Source organism: Typopeltis vanoorti, chromosome 17 (genome assembly GCF_054136105.1).
Source record: "Typopeltis vanoorti isolate ZY-2024b chromosome 17, IOZ_Tvanoo_1.0, whole genome shotgun sequence".
NCBI lineage: Eukaryota > Metazoa > Arthropoda > Arachnida > Uropygi > Thelyphonidae > Typopeltis > Typopeltis vanoorti.
Window position 1 is genome coordinate 89,260,022 of NC_143565.1, and position 23,134 is coordinate 89,283,155.

General features: G+C 39.3%; 1 protein-coding gene across 5 annotated transcripts in view; it reads left to right on the forward strand.

The window, feature by feature from the left end:
• The window catches only part of LOC150097613 (papilin-like), a 1,184,257-nt gene that overhangs the window by 688,860 nt on the left and 472,263 nt on the right, over positions 1–23,134 (forward strand). For all 5 annotated transcript variants that reach the window (XM_090407770.1, XM_090407771.1, XM_090407772.1 and 2 more), the window contains one exon: positions 19,792–20,294. In XM_090407770.1, coding sequence (XP_090263896.1) covers positions 19,792–20,294 — 503 coding nt within the window. The remainder of the gene's footprint in view (positions 1–19,791; positions 20,295–23,134) is intronic.

Here is a 23,134-nt window from a genome sequence, read left to right on the forward strand (position 1 = left end):
ATTAATGAAGTTAAGCAATTTTTAATAATTATAAAGGAAGAAAATTCTTCAATTAAAAATGTGTATAAATTTATAAATGATGTATAACAGTCTACTTTTACGATCGTAGAAACAATTTTAAAAATATTTTTGACGACACCTATTTCAAATGCAAGTGCTGAATGCTCATTTCAGTGTTGAAAGAATACGAAAATTATTTAAGAACTAATAACTCGCAGTAATAACCAAAATAATACAAGTGACCTGTCATTATTATTATTATCTGATTATATATTATTATTATTATTATTATCTGAGACCACCAGGGAGTCAAGGACTCATCGAGGAAGGCTGTAAATCACCCAAACCAGCTATCATACCTTCCCTTAAATTCATTCACACTAGATGCACTCACTACTCCTAAGTGCAAATTATTCCACTCGCTCACTGCTCTTGGGGAGAAAAACCTAGCTCTTAACCCTTTCTCACTGTGAATAAACTTAACTTCCATGGATCCCCCCCCCCACCACCATGCTCTCTCCCTGCCTTCCATATAATGAAAAATATCATCAGTTGAAATGCTATAACACCCATTCACAAGTTTATAGACCTCTATCATACAACCCCTCTTCCTCCTGTTAACCAGAGTCTGCATTCCACATGCAACTGTCCTCATAATCTAAATCCTATAATCCAGATATAATCTTTGTAACTCTTTTTGCACCCCCCCCCCTTTTCACAGCTTCTTTATCCCCTTGAAACCCAGGAGACCAAATCTGCACACAATAATCCAGGTGTGGTCTTATCAAAGCCTTATAAAGAGGCAAATGACTTCCTTATCCTTACATGTGAAGGTTTGCTTCAACATAGCAATTATCATCTGAGTTCTATTTGCAGCTTTTGCTATATGACCTTTGAACTTTAAATTCTTATCCACCAGTACACCAAGATCCCTTGCCTCTTCAGTTTCTTGTAGCATAACCTGGCTAATATAACATGCTGCTGAAACTCTAATCATGCCAAAGTGCATAACTTTACACTTATTAACATTAAACTGATAGCCATTTTCATTTGCCCAGATTTCCAGTCTATTCAAATCATTTTGTAATTGCTGAATATCAGTAGTATCCCTGATTGCCCTGCCTAGCTTTGCATCATCAGCAAACAATTGGACATCTGAAGATAGACCCTTCTTGATGTCGTTAATGTATAGATTGAATAATAATGGCCCAAGGACTGATCCTTGAGATACACCACTTGATATCTGTCTGTCAACATCCCCTGATCTAAGTCAAGAGATTATATTCCAATCCCATATTCTCCAGTTTATTCAACAGCCGTTCATGTGGTATCCTATCAAATGCCTTAGAAAAATCCAACATTATCATAGTGTATCTATTCCCTTTATCCAACTCAGCCATAACATTGTTATGAAATATGAGCAAATTGCTAAAACATGACCTTCCTTTAGTAAACCCATGCTGTTGCTTGCAGAATATAGCATGTTTGTCTACCCATTTCTGTATGCGAATTCTTACCAATCTCAAAAATCTTCACTACCACACCAGAGATATTAATAGGTCGATAGTTAGATATATTGATTTTTGAACCACCCTTGTGCAATGGAACTACTATTATACAATGGAATTACTATACGGAAGTACTTGTACTATTCCACCAGTTGATGGAATAGATGGTGGAGATAGCAAGCATAAGCAATTAGAAGAAATGAGTGGAAGGAGGGTAATTGTTATGGGAGATTTCAACTATGTTAACATTGATTGGAAGGAGGAGAGGTCCCATGGGAGGAAGGAATTGGATTTTATGCGGTTATTAAGGGATAACTATCTATGACAGCATGTAATGGAAAATAGGGGTCAGAGAGTGCTTGACCTAGTAATTGCATCTGAGAATATGGCTGTAACGAATATGACCACGTTGCCACCAATTGGTGAGAGTAATCATAGGGTTTTGACTTGGGGGGTGGGTGGCTAAAGGTGTGGAATTTACAATTAAGACAGGGTACATGTGGAATTATCGGGCTGGTAAGTATCACAAGCTTAGGAGTTTGATTGGTTCAGTGCCATGGCATGTAAAAGTGCAAGGACTGGATGTTGATAGTGCATGGAAGGCAGTTAAGAAGTGTTTACAGGAGGCAATGGCTGACTGTATACCTAGAGTCCAAATAATAAATCAAATAGGGGTTAAATGGATGAATAACACCATTAAGCTTGAGCTGCAAAAAAAGAAACAACTGTGGACGGAATTTAAGGAGAAAGGTTACAAGCAGGCACATGAATGGTATAAAGCGCAGGCCAGAAGGGTAACAAGTGTGGTAAGAAAAGCAAAAACGGATAATGAAAGAACATTAGCCATGCAGGCTAAAGAGAATCCCAAACAGTTTTTTCGATATATTGCAAGTAAAAGAAAAAATGTATATGGCAGAAAGATTTTAAAGAATGCTGATGGTAGGGAGGTAACCAAATCGGTTAATATAGCAGAATTACTGAGTGAGCACTCTGCAAGAGTATATCATCTAGGTGGTGACATTGCAGGAATGAATGAAGCATTAGCTTATACGGGAATTGTGGTGAATAAAGTGGAGGTGAATAGTCTATTACAATACCTCAATGTCAATACATATGTGGGATTGGATGGTATACCAGTCCCACAGATGTATTGTGGATACATGCCACAGGATACAATCTGGCATGTATCCTGTGTAGTACATGAAGCGGCTAAAGAATTATTATTATTATTATTCAGGCCTCCAAGGAGTCAAAAGACTCATCGAGGGAGGTCCTTCCTAAGACATAAAGTCTGTCAAGACTCACTGAGGGGAGGTCCCCCCCTAAGAAACACAAAGTCTATCATACCACTCTTTAAACTCACTGACCGTTCTCGCTCCCACCACTCCATCAGGCAATGCATTCCACGGCTCAACCACCCTCCACACAAAGAAACCACTCCTTACCCTCTTGCTCACAGTTTCCTTTCGTAACTTCCAGGGATGGCCTCTTGTCATCACTCCTTCCCGCTGATCAACCAAGCGAAAGAACTCCCCAGTGTCAACCCTGTAACCACCTCTCAACAGTTTAAAAGTCTCAATCATATCACCTCTCCTTCTTCTATCCACCAAACTCTGCAGTCCACATTCTCTCAGCCGATCCTCATAACTATCCTTGTACAGTCCTGAAACCATCTTTGTCATCCGTCTTTGTATCCTTTCCACAGTTAATTTATCCCCTTCAAATCCTGGGGACCAAATCTGAGAACAATAGTCCAAGTGTGGTCTGATCAGAGACTTATACAACGGAATGATAACCCTCTTATCTCTGCAGGTCAGTGTCCTTCTCATAATAGCAGCAATCCTCTGTGTTACCTTCACCACCTTTGCAATATGTCCCCTAAACTTCAGGTTTCTATCAATCATCAACCCCAGATCTCTTGTCTCCCCTACTTCCTCCAGTATAACTCCTCCCATAGAGTATGCAGCATCCCATCGATGTTTCCCAAACCTCAAGACCTTACATTTTGCTGCATTAAACTGAAATCCCCATTCATTTGCCCATCTATCTAGCTCATTCAAATCCTCTTGCAGGGCTACCACATCTGCACTATTACTAATAATCCCTCCCAGCTTCGCATCATCTGCAAACAACTGAATATCCCCCTGCAATCCACTGGCTATGTCATTGATATAAAGGTTAAACAATATAGGTCCTAGTACTGAGCCCTATGGGACCCCACTTGTAACCCTCTGCCTCCTTGAAACTTCCCCACCATACACAACTCTCTGATACCTATCAGACAGCCAATCCTGAATCCAGTTGACCAATCTGACATCCAGACCCATGTGCTGCAACTTAAATATCAGCTTATCATGTGGCACCCTGTCAAATGCCTTCGCCAAGTCTAAGAAAATTGCAGTATATGCCTTTCCCTCATCTAATGTTCTTGTAACTTTATTATAAAAGGCTAGCATATTGCTAAAACAAGAGCGTCCTTTCACAAATCCATGTTGATTCTCACAGATAACATTACCCTCATCTGCCCAATGCTGTACACGGTCCCTCACTACTTTCTCCAAGATCTTAACAACTACTGATGACACCCAGACTGGCCTATAATTAGACACTTCCAGTCTGTTACCACCCTTATGCAATGGCACTATCTTACCTTCCTTCCATTCCCTGGGCACCTTTGCCAAAGCCAGACTTTCATTGAAAAGCCACGTTAAAGGTACTGTCAATTCCCTAGCACATTCTCTCAAAACTCGTGGCGAAATACCATCCAGTCCCACAGCTTTACTGACATCCAGAGTACTCAGTATCTGAAACACACTCTCCTCCTGTACCTCCAGACCTCGTACCAGTCCTATCCCTCTAGCATTAAAACTGACTCCTCTAGGATGAAATACTCCAATAAAGTGTTCATTGAACAATTCCACTATGTCCTCTGCATCAGTCACTCTATTCCCATTTTTATCCCACAATATCATTCTTCCACTGTCATTACTCCTCCTACTGGCCACATAGCTAAAAAATTCCCTAGGATTTTCTTTGGATCTTAGGGCCAATCTCCTCTCATATTCCAGTTTTGCTTTCCTTACCACACTAGTCACTCTTCTGGCCTGTGTCTGATATTCCTCATGCATCTCTTCACCTATCTCCTTATATCTCTTCCATAGCCTCTTTTTCGCATGCAATTCCTGTTTAATATTGTTTGTCATCCACTTTACTCCAAATTGCGTCGTCTTCTTCACTCGTGGTATACAACTTACCATTGCTGATAACAAATATTCTTTCACAATTTCCCACGCACTGGTGATATCCCGGCCTTTCAATTCCTCCCTCCATGAAACTTCCCGAAGTTGACGTCTAAGACTATTATAATCACCTGCCTTATAATTCCACATAAGTTCCCATCTCTTTGATACTCCTGCATGTCTATTCATTTTCCAAGTCAACACCATATGGTCACTCTCTCCAACTGGTGGGAGAGACGTCAACTCAGTTATTATCAACTCTTCTGATGCTATAACCAAATCCAAAATTTTTGAACCTCTTGTTCCCTCTGTTACATGTTGCCTAAGACATCTGTCCCTCAAGAATTCTAGAAATTCCATTCCCCTATTGCTACATGCATCTTCCTCTCTCCAATTTATACTACTGAAGTTAAAATCTCCGATAACAATCATTCTTCTTGCACTTGCCAAACTTAGCTGTCTAAACATCTCCTGGTCCCCATCCTCTGTGCTCCTGGGTCTGTAGCAACACCCCACTAAATATCCTGTCTTGCCTACCTCTACCTCACACCATACGCTCTCAAAATCATTTGTCTCAGTTCCTTCCAAATTCTCCACTCTTAGAGGACATAGGTCATCACTTATCATAAGCATGGTTGCAGTCCAAAAGACAGCCTGTGACTAGTGGTGTGCCTCAGGGTTCTGTTCTTGGACCACTACTGTTCAATTTTTTCATTAACGATATAGGAAATGATCTGAGAGGAAGTGTTCATTTGTTTGCTGATAATGCAAAGTTGGGTAGAACAATTGTGAGTGCACAGGATGTCAAAATTTTGCAGGATAATTTGGATAGTTTGGAGGACTGGGCTAAGGAGAATGGATGTCAATTTAATGTGGCAAAATATAAAGGTATGCATTTTGGGGTGAAAATATTAGCAGCAGTATATCACATTGGTGGAACCGTACTCCAGGAGATTGACGAGGCCAGAGATTTGGGAGTGTTGGTGGATAGGGAGTACATCACAAAAGTGGCTAAATCAGCTCATCAAATCACTTGGTTGCTGAAAAATACTTTAACAAGCAGAGACAAACAGGTTATTGTTCCTCTGTATTGAGCCTGGATAAGACCCCATCTAGACTACTGTGCCCAGATATGGGTGCCAGGATTTCTTCTTGATGGGGAGGAGGTAGAGAGGATCCAGAGATGAGTGACCAAAATGATAGCAGGACTATGGAATGAACCTTATGAGAACAGGTTGAAGATTTGTGGGTTGCAGAAATTGGTTGATAGGCGGAAAAAGGGTGATATGATTGAGACATTAAAATTAATGAAGGGGTTTCTATAAGATTAATTCAGAAGATATTTTTGAGAATAGGACTAGTGGTGAGAGGAATAGGGGCCATACAGGAAGCTGGGCAAGAGTGTGGTTAGCAAGGGTGTTAGAGCTAGGTTTTTTACTTGGAGAGTGGTGAATGAATTAGATAAGCTGCCAGAGTCTGTTGTGGGTGCCATGACTGTGTATGAGTTCAAGGCGAGGTATAATAGATACTCTGTGAATGTCGAATAGTTGTTCTTGACATGATGTTAGGGCCTTCCTCGATGAGTCTATCGACTCCTTGGAGTTACCCGTAATAATAATAATAATAACTATCATACATTCCTTCCTTCCATTCCTGTGGTATCATTCCTAAGCTCAGACTCAAGTTATGCAAATGTTATACAAAGAGGCTGATATTCATCTGACCCTATTGACAAATTCTTATCCAGGTTATGCAGCAGCTCTTCAACCTCATTTTCATGAACCTCTAACTCTTCATCCAATGTAGAAGTAGCACTGTGCACAATGCTACATACACCTGGTTGATATTGATTAGGCTTTGATTAGGCCACACATGGACTATTGTGCCCAGATTTGGTCACCTGGTTTTCAGAAGGATGAAGAGATGTTGGAAAGGGTCCAAAGGCGACTGACTAAGGTAGTTTCTGACCTCTGGAATGTCGAGTATGAGGAAAGATTGAAAAGATGTAATTTGCAGAGTCTAGTGGAGAGAAGGAAGAGGGGAGATATGATAGAAACCTACAAGTTGGTAAGGGGTTGTTATAGGATCAATGGTGGAGAAGTTCTACAGAGAATAGTGGGAGATCAGGGGAGAACCAGAGGTCATGCCTGGAAACTGTATAAAGAGGGTGTGAGTAGGGGAGTGAGAGGCAGGTTTTTTTCGTGCAGAGTTGTGAATGATTGGAATGCCTTGCCTGAGAGTGTTGTGTCTGCAAGGAGTTTGAATGTGTTTAAGACCCAGTATGATGAGATGTGTGTGAGATAAAAGGACCTCCTAGATGAGTCTTTGACTCCATGAGGTCTTGTTTAATAATAATAATAATAATATGGAAGGGTATGATATGTTTTGGATAGAAACATATCATCCCTTAGGATAGAAGGGGCAAACAGCGAGGGAGGAAGGTGCTATTAATGATAGAGAAAGAGTTATGTCCATACAAAGTAGAGATGCAAGAGGGAAATAGGGCCAGTGGTTTTGTGGCAGTATAGTGTGAGATAGAGGTGAATAGAATCAAAAACTTGGTGGAATGTGTTATAGACCTGGTAATGTGGATGGTGGTGATAGTGAAATGTATAGTCAAATTAGCCAAGCAAATAAGAAAAGGGTGATCATTATGGGTGATTTTAATTATGGCAATATAGATTGGAATGAAGAGATAGCAACTGGAAGTAAAGAAAATGAGTTTCTTGAGTTTTTGAGGGATAACTACCTCAGACAGTATGTAACAGAGGGCACACAAGGATGGACAGATACCAGAGAGTATTTGGATTTGGATTTGGTCATATCATCAGAAGATGTTATTATAAATAAGGTGTCAAATCATCCACCAATTGGTGAGAGTGACCATGAGGTGATTACCTGGGTGGTTGCCAGCAGTGTCAGGACCGCTATGAGAAAAGGGTATATGTCGAACTACAAGGGGGGGGGGTGATTATGAAGAGCTCAGGAGACAGCTTGCGGGTGTAGCGTGGAATGAGGAGTTAGCTGGAAAAGAGATCAGTGCAGCTTGGGGGATTTTCAAAAACTATCTTGTAGATGCAATGTCTAAATGTATTCCAAGGGTGAGAAGGTTAAATAAGGTAGGTATAATCCAGGCAAGGAGGGTGACTTGGTTGATGAGAGTAGCTAAAGAGAGGTATGAACAGCAGTTAGCTAATGAAGCCAAAAAGAATATTAGGGAGTTCTTTCAATATGTAGCCAGCAAAAGAGAGAATGATTATGGAAGGATGACATTGATTGGAGAAAATTTTATAAAGACAGCTGTTGCAGAATGTGTGGTGGATATACTTAATGAGCAGTTCACAAAGATCTTTCAATCTTGTGAATGTGACTTCCTGGAGATATTAAGAGGAGTTGATGATGGGGAGCAGAGACTGACTGTAAGTGAGCAAGAGGTGTTTGGGGAGTTGAATAAACTAGATGTGAATAAGGCTGTGGGACTTGATAATATATCACCATGTATTCTGAAGGAATGTTCCAGAGAGTTGACACCTGCCTTGACATATTTTTTAATACGAGTCTTGCACTTGGCCAAGTTCCTAAAGAGTGGAAGGAGGGCAAGATTGTGCCACTTCATAAAGGAGGTGATCGAACTCAAGCATCAAACTATAGGCCTATCTGTGTGTCAGGTGTTGTGGTTAAGTTGTTGGAGAAGCTTGTGAGAACTAGGATTCAGAGTTGGGTTGACAACAATGGTATAATCTTTGATTGACACTATGGATTTGCTAAAGGGAGGTCATGTTTCAGTAATCTACTTACTTATTACAATAAAGTGACTGCTTCCTTGGACAGAGGAGAAGGATACACAGTAATATACTTGGATTTCGCAAAGGCTTTTGATAGAGTACCTCATGATAAGTTGATAGTCAAACTAGAGCAGATGGGGTTGGATATTAGATTAGTGCATTGGATTGGAGACTTGCTATCTGATAGGTATCAACAAGTTGTGTATAGGGGGTGCGATATCCAGGAAAAGGAAAGTCACTACTGGAGTGCCTCAGGGGTCTGTTTTAGGGCCATTACTATTTAACTTGTATATTAATGATATTGGCAAAGATTTGGATGGAGATATTCAGTTGTTTGCAGATGATGCAAAGGTGGCACAAACCATAAAGAAATTTATTCAAGTCTTCTTCCTTGCAAGAAGGCTTGAATAAATTGAGTGATTGGGCATGGAAATGGGGATGTGAGTTCAATGTTGCAAAATGTAAGGTTTTAAAATTTCAAAAACAAAGATGGGATGCAGAATTTATGCTTGGTGAGAATATATTGTTGGAGGTAGAGGAAATAAGAGATCTGGGGGTGATAGTGAATAAGTGAGAATATATTGTTACAGGTAGAGGAAATAAGAGATCTGGGGGGTGACAGTGGATAAGGATCTAAAATTTAGGGGACACATTACCAAAATTGTGAAGACAACACGGCTTCTGGGAATGATGCAGAGGACACTGACGTGTAGAAGTAGGGAGATTTTTGTTCCATTGCTTATGGCTTTGATTAGGCCACACATGGACTATTCTGCCCAGATTTGGTCACCGGGTTTTCAGAAAGATGAAGAGATGTTGGAAAGGGTCCAAAGGCGACCAGCTAAGGTAGTTTCTGACCTCTGTAATGTTGAGTATGAGGAAAGATTGAGAGGATGTAATTTGCAGAGTCTGGTGGAGAGGAGGAAGAGGGGGCGATATGACAGACACTTACAAGTCTTTTGAGGCCTCATAATGATGTTGTGCCTAGGGCCTTGAGAAGTATAAATGCGGCCCTGATTATTTTCATTAATGTTCTTTTCATTTTTGTTTTCTTTAAAACATCTTCATTTTTCATTTTCTCTGTCCATGATATTTTCAACATTATTCTGATAGTTCACACTTCAAAAGCTTCTAATTTTTTCTCTGCTTCTTTATTTAGAGTCCATGTTTCACTGTTGTAGAGAAGACTTGACCAGATATAGCATTTTATTAATCTTTTTCTTGTGTCTATGTTAATATCTCTGGATGTTAGAACAGTTTTTCCTATCAATAAAGGATTTTCTGGCTATCTCTATTCTTCTTTTTATTTCTTTAAGGGAATTTTTTCTCCATTTGTAAACATTTGCCCCAAATATTTAAAAGACTGAACCTGTTCAATTTTCTTGTTTTTTAACAGTTATGTTTAATTTCTTATTTATTGATTCTTTTGATATAATCATGGACTTTGTTTTCCTTAGGTTAATAATTAATCCCATGTCTAAGCTTCTGTTGTAAATTTCTGTGACTAAGTTTTAAAGATCATGTTCAGATTCAGCTATAAGGACTGTGTCATATAAAGCTTTTTTTTTCTTCAGGTAGGAACTTCAATAATCCTGAAGTTGTTGAAGTTCCTACCCTGACTTTTACACCCTTCAATTCTGAAATATCTAAAATCTGCTCACTATATATATATATATATTATACAATAAGGGTGATAAGACACATCCTTGTCTTACTCCATTTTTGATTTCAAAGTTGTTAGAATATGTATTTTTATATCTTATTGAAGCCATATGTAAGTCTTTTTCTTTTAATCTATTATTCTGTAAGATATGTATTAATTTCTAGTGATGTATTGAATCAAATGCTTTGGTGTAATCAATAAAACAAAGATATATTATTTTCTGATTATTGAGGCTTCTTTCACATAATGTTTTCAAATTGAAAGTTCCATCTCTTGAACCTTTGTTTTTTGAAAACTTATTATTATTATTATTATTTGACACCTCCAGGGAGTCCAAGAGTATCCAGCACCATTATCCCATCCCTGTAGTGGTTCCCAATAAGATCTACAAAATGTTCCTTTTGAAGATCATTAATAAGCAAAATGCCTTTAGCATTCCAAAACACTGATGCCTTGTCCTTTCCTGCTGATGGAACTGACTTTGTTTTCTTTGGTGCTGAACAACTGGCTTCTGTTCACTGTTTTGACTGCTGCTTGGATTCTGGTGTGTAATGGTTAATCCAAGTCTCATCCATAGTAATAAATCAACACAGAAAATCAGTTTTATTCTTGTTAAAATGCCCCAAGCACTGTTCAGAGATTTTCATGCGAGTGTGTTTTTGATCTGCTGTGAGCAAGCATGGCACCCATCTTGCACAAAGCTTTTTCATTTGCAATGCATCATGCAATACACGTTCTTTTGAAATGCCTATAGTCTCAGCATTTTCGTGCACTTTGACTAGCCGGTCATCCAATACCATATCGTGCACTTGATCAATGATTTCTGGTGTTGTTACACTTTTTGGACACCCTTCACATGGATCATCTTCAAGGCTGGTACTGCCACATTTAAACTCGGCATCCCATTTCTTAATTGTCGAAAACGAAGAAGAATGCCCATAAACTTTTATGAACTTTGAATGATCTTCTTTTCATGTTAAACCTTCTTTTACAAAGAATTTTATAACTGCACATTACCCAATTTTATCCATTCAAGGGATACAGACAACACTTTTGCGTCAGACACTTGATACAACTACTCGAATAGAATGACTTGCAGTTTCACATCGATGCTTATGACAGATGTGCCAACTTAGAAAAAAAAAATCGTGCCGATAATGTTGCCATGTATGGTCGAGGCCAAGAACTTTTCAGACCACTCTCATATATAACAGTGATAAATGTATTAGACAAGAGAGATGCTTATACAGTGGTATACTTAGATTTTGCTAAAGCCTCTGATAGACTGCTACATGACAAGCTGTTGAATAAATTGAAACAGATGGGAGTGGATACCAGACTAATGAGTAAGTTCAGTGACAGGCTATCAGTTAAGTATCAAAAAGTTGTATATGGGAGTGCAAAAAAAGAAAGTCACTATTGGTGTGCCACAGGTATACACATTGGTAAATGTTTGAAGCAGATTGAGGAGGTGGGAGATTTTTTAGTGGTGGTGGACGAGGACCAGAAATTCATGGATCACATTGCACAAGTCATGACTTATCATATTAGGTAATGACAATGATGTAAGGACCTTGACATGCAGACATAATGATATTATAATTCCATTGTATAAGGCCTTGATCAGGCCTCATATGGATCATTGTGCACAGATTGGATCTCCCAATTTTCACGGTGATGAGGATATGGCAGATGTGTGTGGGTGGGTGGGTGGGAGTGAGAGAACGAGATATCATCCTTGGAAACTCTATAAGCAAAGAACAGTTAAATGCACAGTTGGATGAGCTTTTATGTGTGATAGTGTGTACCTCCATTGATGAGCGTCTGACTCAATGAAGGTCAAATGTTAATAATAATGATAATAACTTCTCGTATACATTAATACTCTCTTTCTTTTCATTTACCCTAACAGGCCACACATCTTTCACATGTGTGAAAGGTACCCAAGGAATTTAAGAAAGGTAAGATAGTGCTGCTGCACAAGGGCGGTATCAGACTGGAAGTGTCTAATTATAGGCCAGTTTGTGTGTCATCAGTAGTTGTAAGATCTTGGAGAAATTAGTGAGGGACTGTATATAGCATTGGGCAGATGAGGGCAATGTTATCTATGAGAATCAACATGGATATGTTAAGGGGCCGTCTTGCTTTAGTAATATGATTGCCTTTTATAATAATGTGACAAGAGCAGTTGATGAGGGAAAGGCATATACTGCCATTTTTTTGGATTTTGCAATGGTGTTTGACAGGGTGCCACATGATAAGCTGATATTTAAGTGGCAGCACGTAGGTTTAAATGTCGGATTAGTCAAATGGATTCAGGATTGGCTGTCTGATAGGTATCAGAGAGTTGTGTACGGTGGGCAATATCAAGGAAGCAGAAGGTTACAAGTGGGGTTCCACAGGGCTCAGTACTGGGACCTGTATTGTTTAACCTTTATATCAATGACATTGTCAATGGATTGCAAGGGGGATATTCAGTTGTTTACAGATGACATGAAGCTGGGGAGAGTTATCTGTAATACTGCAGATGTCGCAGCCCTGCAAGAGGATTTGAATTAACTAGACAGATGGGCAAATGAATGGGGATTTTGGTTTAATGCAGCAAAAGGTAAAGTCTTGAAGTTTGGGATCCATGAATGGGAAGATGCATACTCGATTGGAGGAGCTATACTGGAGGAAGTAGGGTGGACAAGAGATCTGGGAGTGATGATTGATAGAAAAGTGAAATTCAAGGAGCATATTGCTAAGGTGTTGAAGGTAACCCAGAGGATTGCTGCAATGCTGAGAAGGATGCTGACTTGCAGAGATAAAAGAGTTATCATTCTGTTGTACAAAACCCTGATCAGACCACACTTAGATTATTGTTCTCAGATTTGGTCACAGGATTTGAAGGGGATAAATTAACTGTGGAAAGTACAGAGGCAGATAACAAAAATGGTTTCACTACTGTCCAATGTCAGTTACGAGGATCGACTGAGGAAATGTAGACTGCAGAGCTTGGTGAATAGAAGAAGGAGAGGTGATATGATCAAGACTTTTAGACTGTTGAGATGCAGTTACAGGGTAGACATTGGGGAATTCTGTCACTTAGTAGAACAGTGGGAAGGAGCGATGACAATGGACCATCCCTGGAAGTTACGAAAAGAAGCTGTGAGCAAGAGGGTGATGAGTGGTTTCTTTGTGTGGAGGGTGGTTGATCCATGGAATGCATTACCTGAGAAATAGTTAGAGCAGGAACAGTCAATGAGTTCAAGGAGTGGCATGATAAACTTTCTGTTTCCTGAAAACGACTTCCCACAATGAGTCTTTTGAATCCATGGAGGCCTGGATAATAATAATAGCAATAATAATAATATTTTGATGAGTACATAAAATAATTCTCGTAGTCCATCCAAGTGGCATGCACTTCTTCAAAGACCATCTTTTAGTGTGTAGTAAAGATAAATTATTATTATTGTTATTATTATTTCGGGCAACTCCAAGGAGTCAACAGACTCATCGAGGGAGGCCCTAACATCATGTCAAGAAAAACTATTCAACATTTACACAGTATCTATCATACCTTGCCTTGAACTCATACACAGTCATGGCACCACAACAGACTCTGGCAGCTTATTCCATTCATTCACCACTCTCCAAGTAAAAAACCTAGCTCTAATACCCTTGCTAACCACACTCTTGCCCAGCTTCCATGTATGGCCCCTAGTCCTCCCACCACCACCAGTCCTATTCTCAAAAATATCTTCTGAATTAATCTTATAGAAACCCTTCAGTAATTTGAATGTCTCAATCATATCACCCCTTTTTCTCCTATCAACCAATTTCTGCAACCCACAAATCTTCAACCTGTTCTCATCAGGTTCGTTCCATAGTCCTGCTATCATCTTGGTCACTCGTTTCTGTATGCTGCCAACCTCCTTCCCATCAAGAAGAAACCCTGGCACCCATATCTGGGCACAGTAGTCTAGAAGGGGTCTTATCAAGGCTCGATACAGAGGAACAATAACTTGTTTGTCTCTGCTTGTTAAAGTATTTTTCAGCAACCAAGTGATTTGATGAGCTGATTTTTTGCAATGTGCCCCCTAAACTTCAACTCTGTATCCACCAACACTCCCAAATCCCTGGCTTCATCAATCTCCTGGAGTATGGTTCCACCAATGTGCTATACTGCTGCTAATATTTTCACCCCAAATATGCTAATATTTTTACCTCAAAATGCATACACTTTGCCACATTAAATTTGCCACATACCTTACACTTTGCCACATTAAATCGACATTCATTTTCCTTAGCCCAGTCCTCCAAACTATCCAAATCATCTTGCAAAAGTTTGACATCCTGTGCACTCACAATTGCTCTACCCAACTTTGCATCATCAGCAAACAAATGAACACTTCCTCTCAGATCCTTTCCTTTATCATTAATGAAAAAATTGAATAGTAGTGGTCCAAGAATAGAACCCTGAGGCACACCACTAGTCACAGGTTGTCTTTTGGACTCTACTCATAAATAAACCACTCTCTGATATCTCTTCATCAACCACCCTCCTATCCATCTCACCAACCCTATATCCATCCCTATATGCTTAAGTTTACTGAGTAGAATTCCATATGGTATCCTGTCAAAGGCCTTAGCAAGGCCAGTAGAATCACTGTAAACCCATTACCCTTATCCGGTTCAGCCGTCACTGTGTTATAATACGTGAGCAAGTTACTGAGGCATGATCTACCCTTCCCAAAACCATGTTGTCCCCCATACAGGATCCCATTTTCATCTATCCAATCCTGTATTTTTTTCTTGACTAATTTCTCCAAGACCTTGACAATGATTCCTGATATGCTGATCGGCAGGTAATTTACAACAGCAGTCTTGGAACCTCCTTCATGCAGTGGAACTATTTTCCCCCTCTTTCCACCCCTTTGGGACTTACACAGACCCGTGACTCAAATTAAACAAAATGGTCAAGGGCACTGACAATTGTTTAGCTGCTTCACGTATGACATGAGCTGGTATATCATCCAATCCCACAGATGTATTGACATTGAGGTTTTGTATTAGACTACTCACCTCCACTTCATTCACCACAATTCCCGTATAATCTGTTGGTTCATCCATTCCTGCAGTTGCACCACCTGGATGATATATTCTTGCAAAGTGCTTACTCAGTAATTCAACTATATCAACTGATTCGGTTACCTCCCAATCAGGACCGGCCATCTCGGGGGGTGCAGTGGGTGAAATGCACCCGGGCCCACGATCTCGTGGGCACAGTCGATACACATTTGCGGAAACGTATTATATTTCTAATGTGTTTTTTTTGTTTTCCTGTGCCAAAATCATTTGCAGGTAAGAGGTTTTACAATACCTTTATTTCAAATCCTTTAATTTTTACCTTTGAAAAATATTTTAGAGCCCCAAATGGTTTCTTGCACCCAGAGGCCTTTATAGAGAAGGCCGGTCCTGCTCCCTACCATCGGCATTCTTTAAAATCATTCTGCCATATACATTTTTTCTTTTACTTGCAACATATCGAAAAAACTGTTTGGGATTCTCTTTAGCCTGCATGGCTAATGTTCTTTCATTATCCGTTTTTGCTTTTCTTACCACACTTGTTACCCTTCTGGCCTGTGCTTTATACATTCATGTGCCTGCTTGTCCCCTTTCTCCTTAAATTCCCTCCATAGTTGTTTCTTTTTTTTTTGCAGCTCAAGCTTAATGGTATTATTCATCTATTTAACCCCTACTTGATTTATTATTCGGACTCTAGGTATACAGTCAGCCATTGCCTCATGCAAACCCTTCCTAACCGCCTTCCATGCACTATCAACATTTAGCCCTTGCAGTTTTACATGCCATGGCACTGAACCAATCAATCTCCCAAGCTTGTCATACTTGCCAGCTCGATAATTCCACATGTATCCTGTCTTAATTGTAAATTCCACACCTCTAGCCACCTCCCAAATCAAGACCCTATGATTACTCTCACCACATATTCGTTACAGCCAAATTCTCAGATGCAATTACTAGGTCAAGCACTCTCTGACCCCTACTATTTTCCATTACATGCTGACACAGAAAGTTATCCCTTAATAACCGCATAAAATCCAATTCCTACTCCCATGTGTCCTTTGCTCCTTCTAATCAATGTTACCATGGTTGAAATCTCCCATAATAATTACCCTACTTCCACTCATTTCTTCTATTTGCTTATGCATACTATCTCCACTATCTATTCCATCAGCTGGTCCATATCAGCACCCAACTGTATATTTTGTTCTGCTGGTTTCAATCTCACACCAAATAGCCTCAAATGTGCTCTTTTCTCTATCCTGCAGTTGCACTTCTATTCTCCTTGGCTGTAGCTCATCAGCTATCATCAATAATACTCCTCCCCCATTTTATTCTCCCTGTCACTCCTGAACACACCATACCCCCGCATTCAATCCCACTAGCTATATCATCTTGTGTCAGTCATGTTTCACTAATGCCAATAACCTGTGGCCTGGAAGTGTCAACCAAGACCAAAAATTCTTCCTTCTTGTTCCTGATACTTCTGGCATTAGTATACATGAATTGCAGAAGCCAATTTGTCCCATCCCTATTTTGATGCCTTATACTAACTATCCCATTCGGATTCGTAGTGTTTCGTACTCGCTTGGGCATATTACACACATTCATACACTCAACTGTCTCCCTAAAGTCTGTATATCTACTTCCCCCCCCCCCCCCCCAATAACTCTGGTTTCCCTGATTCTGCACATCCACTTCCACTACATTCGACAACACCTTTTCAAGTCTCCGTACACCAAATCCATTCAAATGTAAACCATCCATCTTATATAAATCCTTTCGCCCATCAAACTCACTCCACACATCCACAAATTCCACACCACTCGTCCTGCATAATTCACACATAAAGTCATTTGCAATTATGGCCCTCCTTTTATACTCTTCACTGTCATACTGCAGCAATAGACTCACCATCCTAACGCTCTCACTCTTCTCTTTTGCTACCTCAAGCAATTCCTTCACATCCTCACTCATAGCAATTTTGTCTCCTTTCAAATCATTTGTACCTGCTACCACTATCAGTTCTTTCACCTGCTGCTTTTGCATTCTAATTGACTCGCTTACATCCTTAATGTTTGCACCAGGTTGGTACGATTTTGTTAAACTCTCAACTAACACACCTCTTACTAAGGAATCTCCATACAACACTCGCTCTTTCATTTTGTTTACCCTCACTATCATGCTCTTATTTTTTCTATCATACTTTTGCTGTTTATCAGTCTCTACGCTCGGTAAACAATTTTGCCAACGCTCCAGCTGCCAATTTACCCTGTGTATCGCTTCTTGTAACCAAGCTATCTTACTCATTGCATCAGTGTCATCATTTTTATTCTCCGATAATTCATTCATTCATTCTGTATGTTTACCTTCATTCTCGCTTTCAATGCCACTCTCACAGCTATCTGGTACTACCTTGCAAATATCACTATTTTCTAGATTCTCACTTTTAACAATGATATCACTCTCATGACCTGAAATACTCTTTAAAACCTCACATTCTTTACGCTTTCTGCACATATTCACTCCACTGTCGTTGTTTAACCACACTCCAACTGCTCTCCTCAATGCATACATTTTGCAAACGGTACACTGAATAAAATCTTTAAATTAAAATTTTTAGACAAAGATGGCGACCTGGATGCCATCTTTGTCGTATTCCTCTTTATTGGCGGCCATGTGCACAATAATCATATCTATCAATTTACTATTTAAAATACTCAGAAAACACCCAAATATCATCCAGACACGCTAAAATACGAAAAGTAAACAATATCATGTAAATACTATGCAAATTGACCAATTATTATTCAAAATGACACTTATCTGTTCAGGAGATCTCCACAAACACTATGCACCATGTAACCCTCTAGTGGCTAATCTAAATGAAGCATCAAAGCACAAACAAACAAACAAACAAACAAACAAAACTAGAGCAACAGATACTACTGAAGAACACTTGTATCCAGCATGAAAAAAATGTACCACTATTATTAAAAAAAAAAAAATCACCACTAAACAATTTAAAATACTATTTTCTTATCATAGTACAAAAATATAGCTATAATCACTTGCTCATTTAAGTTTAAAAAAACTTCTGGTTCAGATAAGTTTTTTTTTGACGAATTAATTTTTAATATGTGTGTTAATCTGTAACATTTCTGGCTTGTTTGTTTAAGTTTGTTTACAAAATCGTTAAACATAGAGCAGAGAATAGTAACTGTCAAATGAAAGATGGTGGTAGCTTTGTCTTTGTCTGGGTTGATGAACATGAGGCAAGAGTTTTAACGGATGCGAAGTGAAATGAAAAATTGTAGATATGTATGGAAGAGTGAAGAAGACCAACACGAATGTGGTCAATATGAAAGAGGTAACAAAAGACCAGCTAGTGGATTGTATGGGGATTAATGTGGTAAATGAGAAGATGCACAAGGTTTATTTTCCTGGAGGTAAAATGAATTGAGTGATTGAGGTGTTGGATAAGAGGAGTAAGCAAGCTAAAGAATTGTTGGTCATATTTAGAACAAATGATTCGAGTGGGAACAAGAAAAATGTAAGATTGGATATTAGGAGGTTGTTGAGAAGGATAAGATAATAGTGTGAAAGGTAAGGTAATGAGTGTGTTGCACAGGCATGACTGATGAAATGAGGCAGAGAACAAAGATCGTGATTAATATGTTAGCAGAAATGTGTGAAGAGAAAGGAGTGCAGTTTGTTAATGTGCAGAATGAGTTTTAAGGGCCAACTGAACTGGATAAGAGTAATGGACTTGAATGGTTTTGGTGTGAATTGTTTGGAGAGATTTCTGTCGCAAGGAAGACAGAGAATGAATCTGATCAAGTAAGAAGTGATGTGAAAGAGCAGGAAAGTGAGGAAAGAGAGAGATTGAAGTGCTCCTTATGAATAAAGAAATGAGTAGCATGACTGTAGAGAATGAGAGAATACTTTTGTAATACAAAAAGTGTATCAGGAGATACATGGTTCACAGGGAAACAGAGCGAGAAAGGCTGATGCTCCAAGAGCATTGATGGCATATGTAGACAGAAAGGAAAGAGGATGACCTGATATGTAAGGAAAGCAGTTGGATTTGAAGAAGTTTCTGGGATGATTAAGGAGAAATAGAAATGGATGGCTTGAGGAAAGTATGGAGAAGTCATTTCTAATGAGCGGTATCAGTGAAACTTGTTATAGATCCAGAAATGGCCTGTTATATTAGTATATGAATACTAGAAGTATCAGAAATAAGGGAAATGAAATCGTTACATTGATTGAGTTTATTCACCCAAAAATTGTTCAAATAAGTGGGACATGGTTTCATGAGGATCACATCCTGACAGGAATAGAGATGGAAGATTATGATGTATATCATGAAGATAGAAAGGGTAAAAAAGGTAGTAAGTAACCAAAAACATTCAGAATAGATTTTAATGTTCTCAGTAAATTTTAACATGCCTAAAATGGAAAAGATATTTATTAGGTTTTTTGGCAATAAATATCTTCCTATATTTTATTTTTATTTATTATTTTAGATATTATGGCTGTACTTGTGAACAGTATCCATATGGCTGTTGTCAAGACGAGTACACTCCAGCCAGAGGACCGAATTTTGATGGTTGCTTTTGCAGTCGTATGCTCTTTGGATGCTGTCCAGATGGTGTAACTGCAGCCTTGGGTCCGAATGAAGAAGGATGTAGCTGTGAAACATCAAAACATGGCTGTTGTCCAGATAGAAAGACATCAGCTCCAAATGCTAATTTTGTGGGATGTCCATGTAATACATTGCCCTTTGGATGTTGTCCAGATGGACTCACCCCTGCACGTTCGCTTGATTACACTGGTTGTCCATGTGAAAGTTTTCCATTTGGCTGTTGTCCTGATAGACGTACTCCTGCCAAAGGCACCCATTATGAAGGATGTCCATGTGCTTCTACACCATACAGATGTTGTCCAGATGGCATTACAGCTGCTCGTGGTCCTAATTTTCAAGGATGCCCAGAGGAGATTACACTGCCTGATACCAAAGGAACTGGGGGTAAGTGTATCCATGATAATAATCTACCCTATATATATAAAATGATAAGCCTTTTTATGTAACGTTTTTGTGTCACGTTTTTTGTCAAGTTATTTGAAACATTTTGAAACTCAGGGGCTACCCTGAGTGTAGAGTCTTCGAAATTCTAGTCATCAGAATTCAAGGAGAACTGGCCTACCAGCCTGGAAACACGGGGGGGGGGGGGGAATCCCCCTAGTAATAATATATTATTATTATTATTATTATTATTATTGCACTCTCCATGGAGTCAGCAGACTCATCGTGGGAGGTACATTCAATTAATAACATATTTATCATACTGAATCTTAAAATCATTAACACTCTATGCATTGACAACACATTCTGGTAAAGCTTTCCATTCACTGACAATTCTCCATGTAAAACATCTACTCCTCACACCTTCCAGGAATTGCTTCTGGAAGGTGTGAGGAGTTTTTCCTCTTTTGCCTTCTGCTCTTTTTATAAACCCATCTGGATTAATCTGATAAAATCCTCTCACTAACTTAAATGTCTGTATCATGCCTCCCATCCACCAAAGTCTGCAATCCACATTTCTTCAGCCTATCTACATAGCCAGCATTCCACTATTCTGATATTGTCTTGTCTTGTCACTCGTCTCTGGAACCTCTCCAATGTTTCCACATCACAATGAAAACCAAGTGACCAAATTTGAGCACAATAGTCAAAGTGTGATCTGACATGTGCTTTATACAGTGGCACAACCACTTCCTTATACCTACTATGCATCTTATCCCAGCAGCACCACAATGTTTTGCAACAATTTCAATATGCTCTCAAAACTTCAGTCTGCTGTCACCCATCACTCCAAAATCTTGAATCTCATCCACTTCCTGCAGTATGGCACCATCAATATGGTACACAGCCTTATATTTCTGCTTCCAAAAATCAACACCTTCCACATATTAATATTAAAACTATAATCCCACTCCTTGTCCAAGTCAAAAGGCTATTCAAATCTTCCTAAAGGGAATTAACATTAGTAGGGCTAGTTATAATTCTTTCCAAATTTGCATCATGCATTATTTACAAAAAGTTAAACAGCAGGGGCAGAAGAAAAGAACCCTGGGACACACCACTGGTTACCCTCCTTTTTTGAGACACTGCTTCAACATTTACAACTTGCTGGTATCATTCTGAGAGCCAATCTCCAATCCATCTAACCAATCCATCTATTTCCATCCTCTGCTGCTTGTATACCAACTTATCATGTGATATCCTTTCCTTCATGCTTACACAGTGAGCAGAATATATCATGAAAATTATGGAAACAACTACTGTGTTAGAGTAAAACTTTAGTTGAATATAAACCAAATTAACACTCGTTTTTCGACCTTCACATTAAGGTCAACATTTGGAGTATACACATATTATTATTATTTATTATTATTATTAAACAAGACCTCATGGAGTCAAAGACTCATCTAGGAGGTCCTTTTATCTTACACACACACATCTCATCATACCGTGTCTTAAACACATTCAAACTACTTGCAGACACCACACTCTCAGGCAAGGCATTCCAATCACTCACAACTCTGCACGAAAAAAACCTGCCTCTCACTCCCTTACTCACACCCTCCTTATACAGTTTCCAGGGATGACCTCTGGTTCTCCCCTGATCTCCCACTATTCTCTGTAGAACTTCTCCACCATTGATCCTATAACAACCCCTTACCAACTTGTAGGTCTCTATCATATCTCCCCTCTTCCTTCTCTCCACGAGACTCTGCAAATTACATCTTTTCAATCTTTCCTCATACTCAACATTCCAGAGGACAGAAACTACCTTAGTCAGTCGCCTTTGGACCCTTTCCAACATCTCTTCATCCTTCTGAAAACCCGGTGACCAAATCTGGGCACAATAGTCCAAGTGTGGCCTAATCAAAGCCTTATACATTGGAACAAGTATCTCCCTACTTCTACATGTCAGTGTCCTCCGCATCATTCCCAGAAGTCTTTGTGTTGTCTTCACAATTTTGGCGATGTGTCCCCTAAATTTTAGATCCTTATCCACTATCACCCCCAGATCTCTTATTTCCTCTACTTCCAACAATATATTCTCACCAAGCATAAATTCTGCATCCCATCTTTGTTTTCCAAATTTTAAAACTTTACATTTTGCAACATTGAACTCACATCCCCATTTGCTTGCCCAATCACTCAATTTATTCAAGTCTTCTTGCAAGGCCACAACATCTTCACTACTCTTTATGGTTCGTCCCAACTTTGCATCATCTGCAAACAACTGAATATCTCCATCCAAATCTTCACCAGTATCATTAATATATAAGTTAAATAGTAATGGCCCTAAAACAGACCCCTGAGGCACTCCACTAGTGACTTTCCTTTTCCTGGATATTGCACCCCCATACACAACTTGTTGATACCTATCAGATAGCCAGTCTCCAATCCAATGCACTAATCTAATATCCAACCCCATCTGCTCTAGTTTGACTGTCAACTTATCATGAGGTACTCTATCAAAAGCCTTTGCGAAATCCAAGTATATTACTGTGTATCCTTCTCCTCTGTCCAAGGAAGCAGTCACTTTATTGTAATAAGTAAGTAGATTACTAAAACATGACCTCCCTTTAGCAAATCCATGCTGTCCATCAAAGATTATACCATTGTTGTCAACCCAACTCTGGATCCTAGTTCTCACAAGCTTCTCCAACAACTTAACCACAACACCTGACACACAGATAGGCCTATAGTTTGATGCTTGAGTTCGATCACCTCCTTTATGAAGTGGCACAATCTTGCCCTCCTTCCACTCTTTAGGAACTTGACCAAGTGCA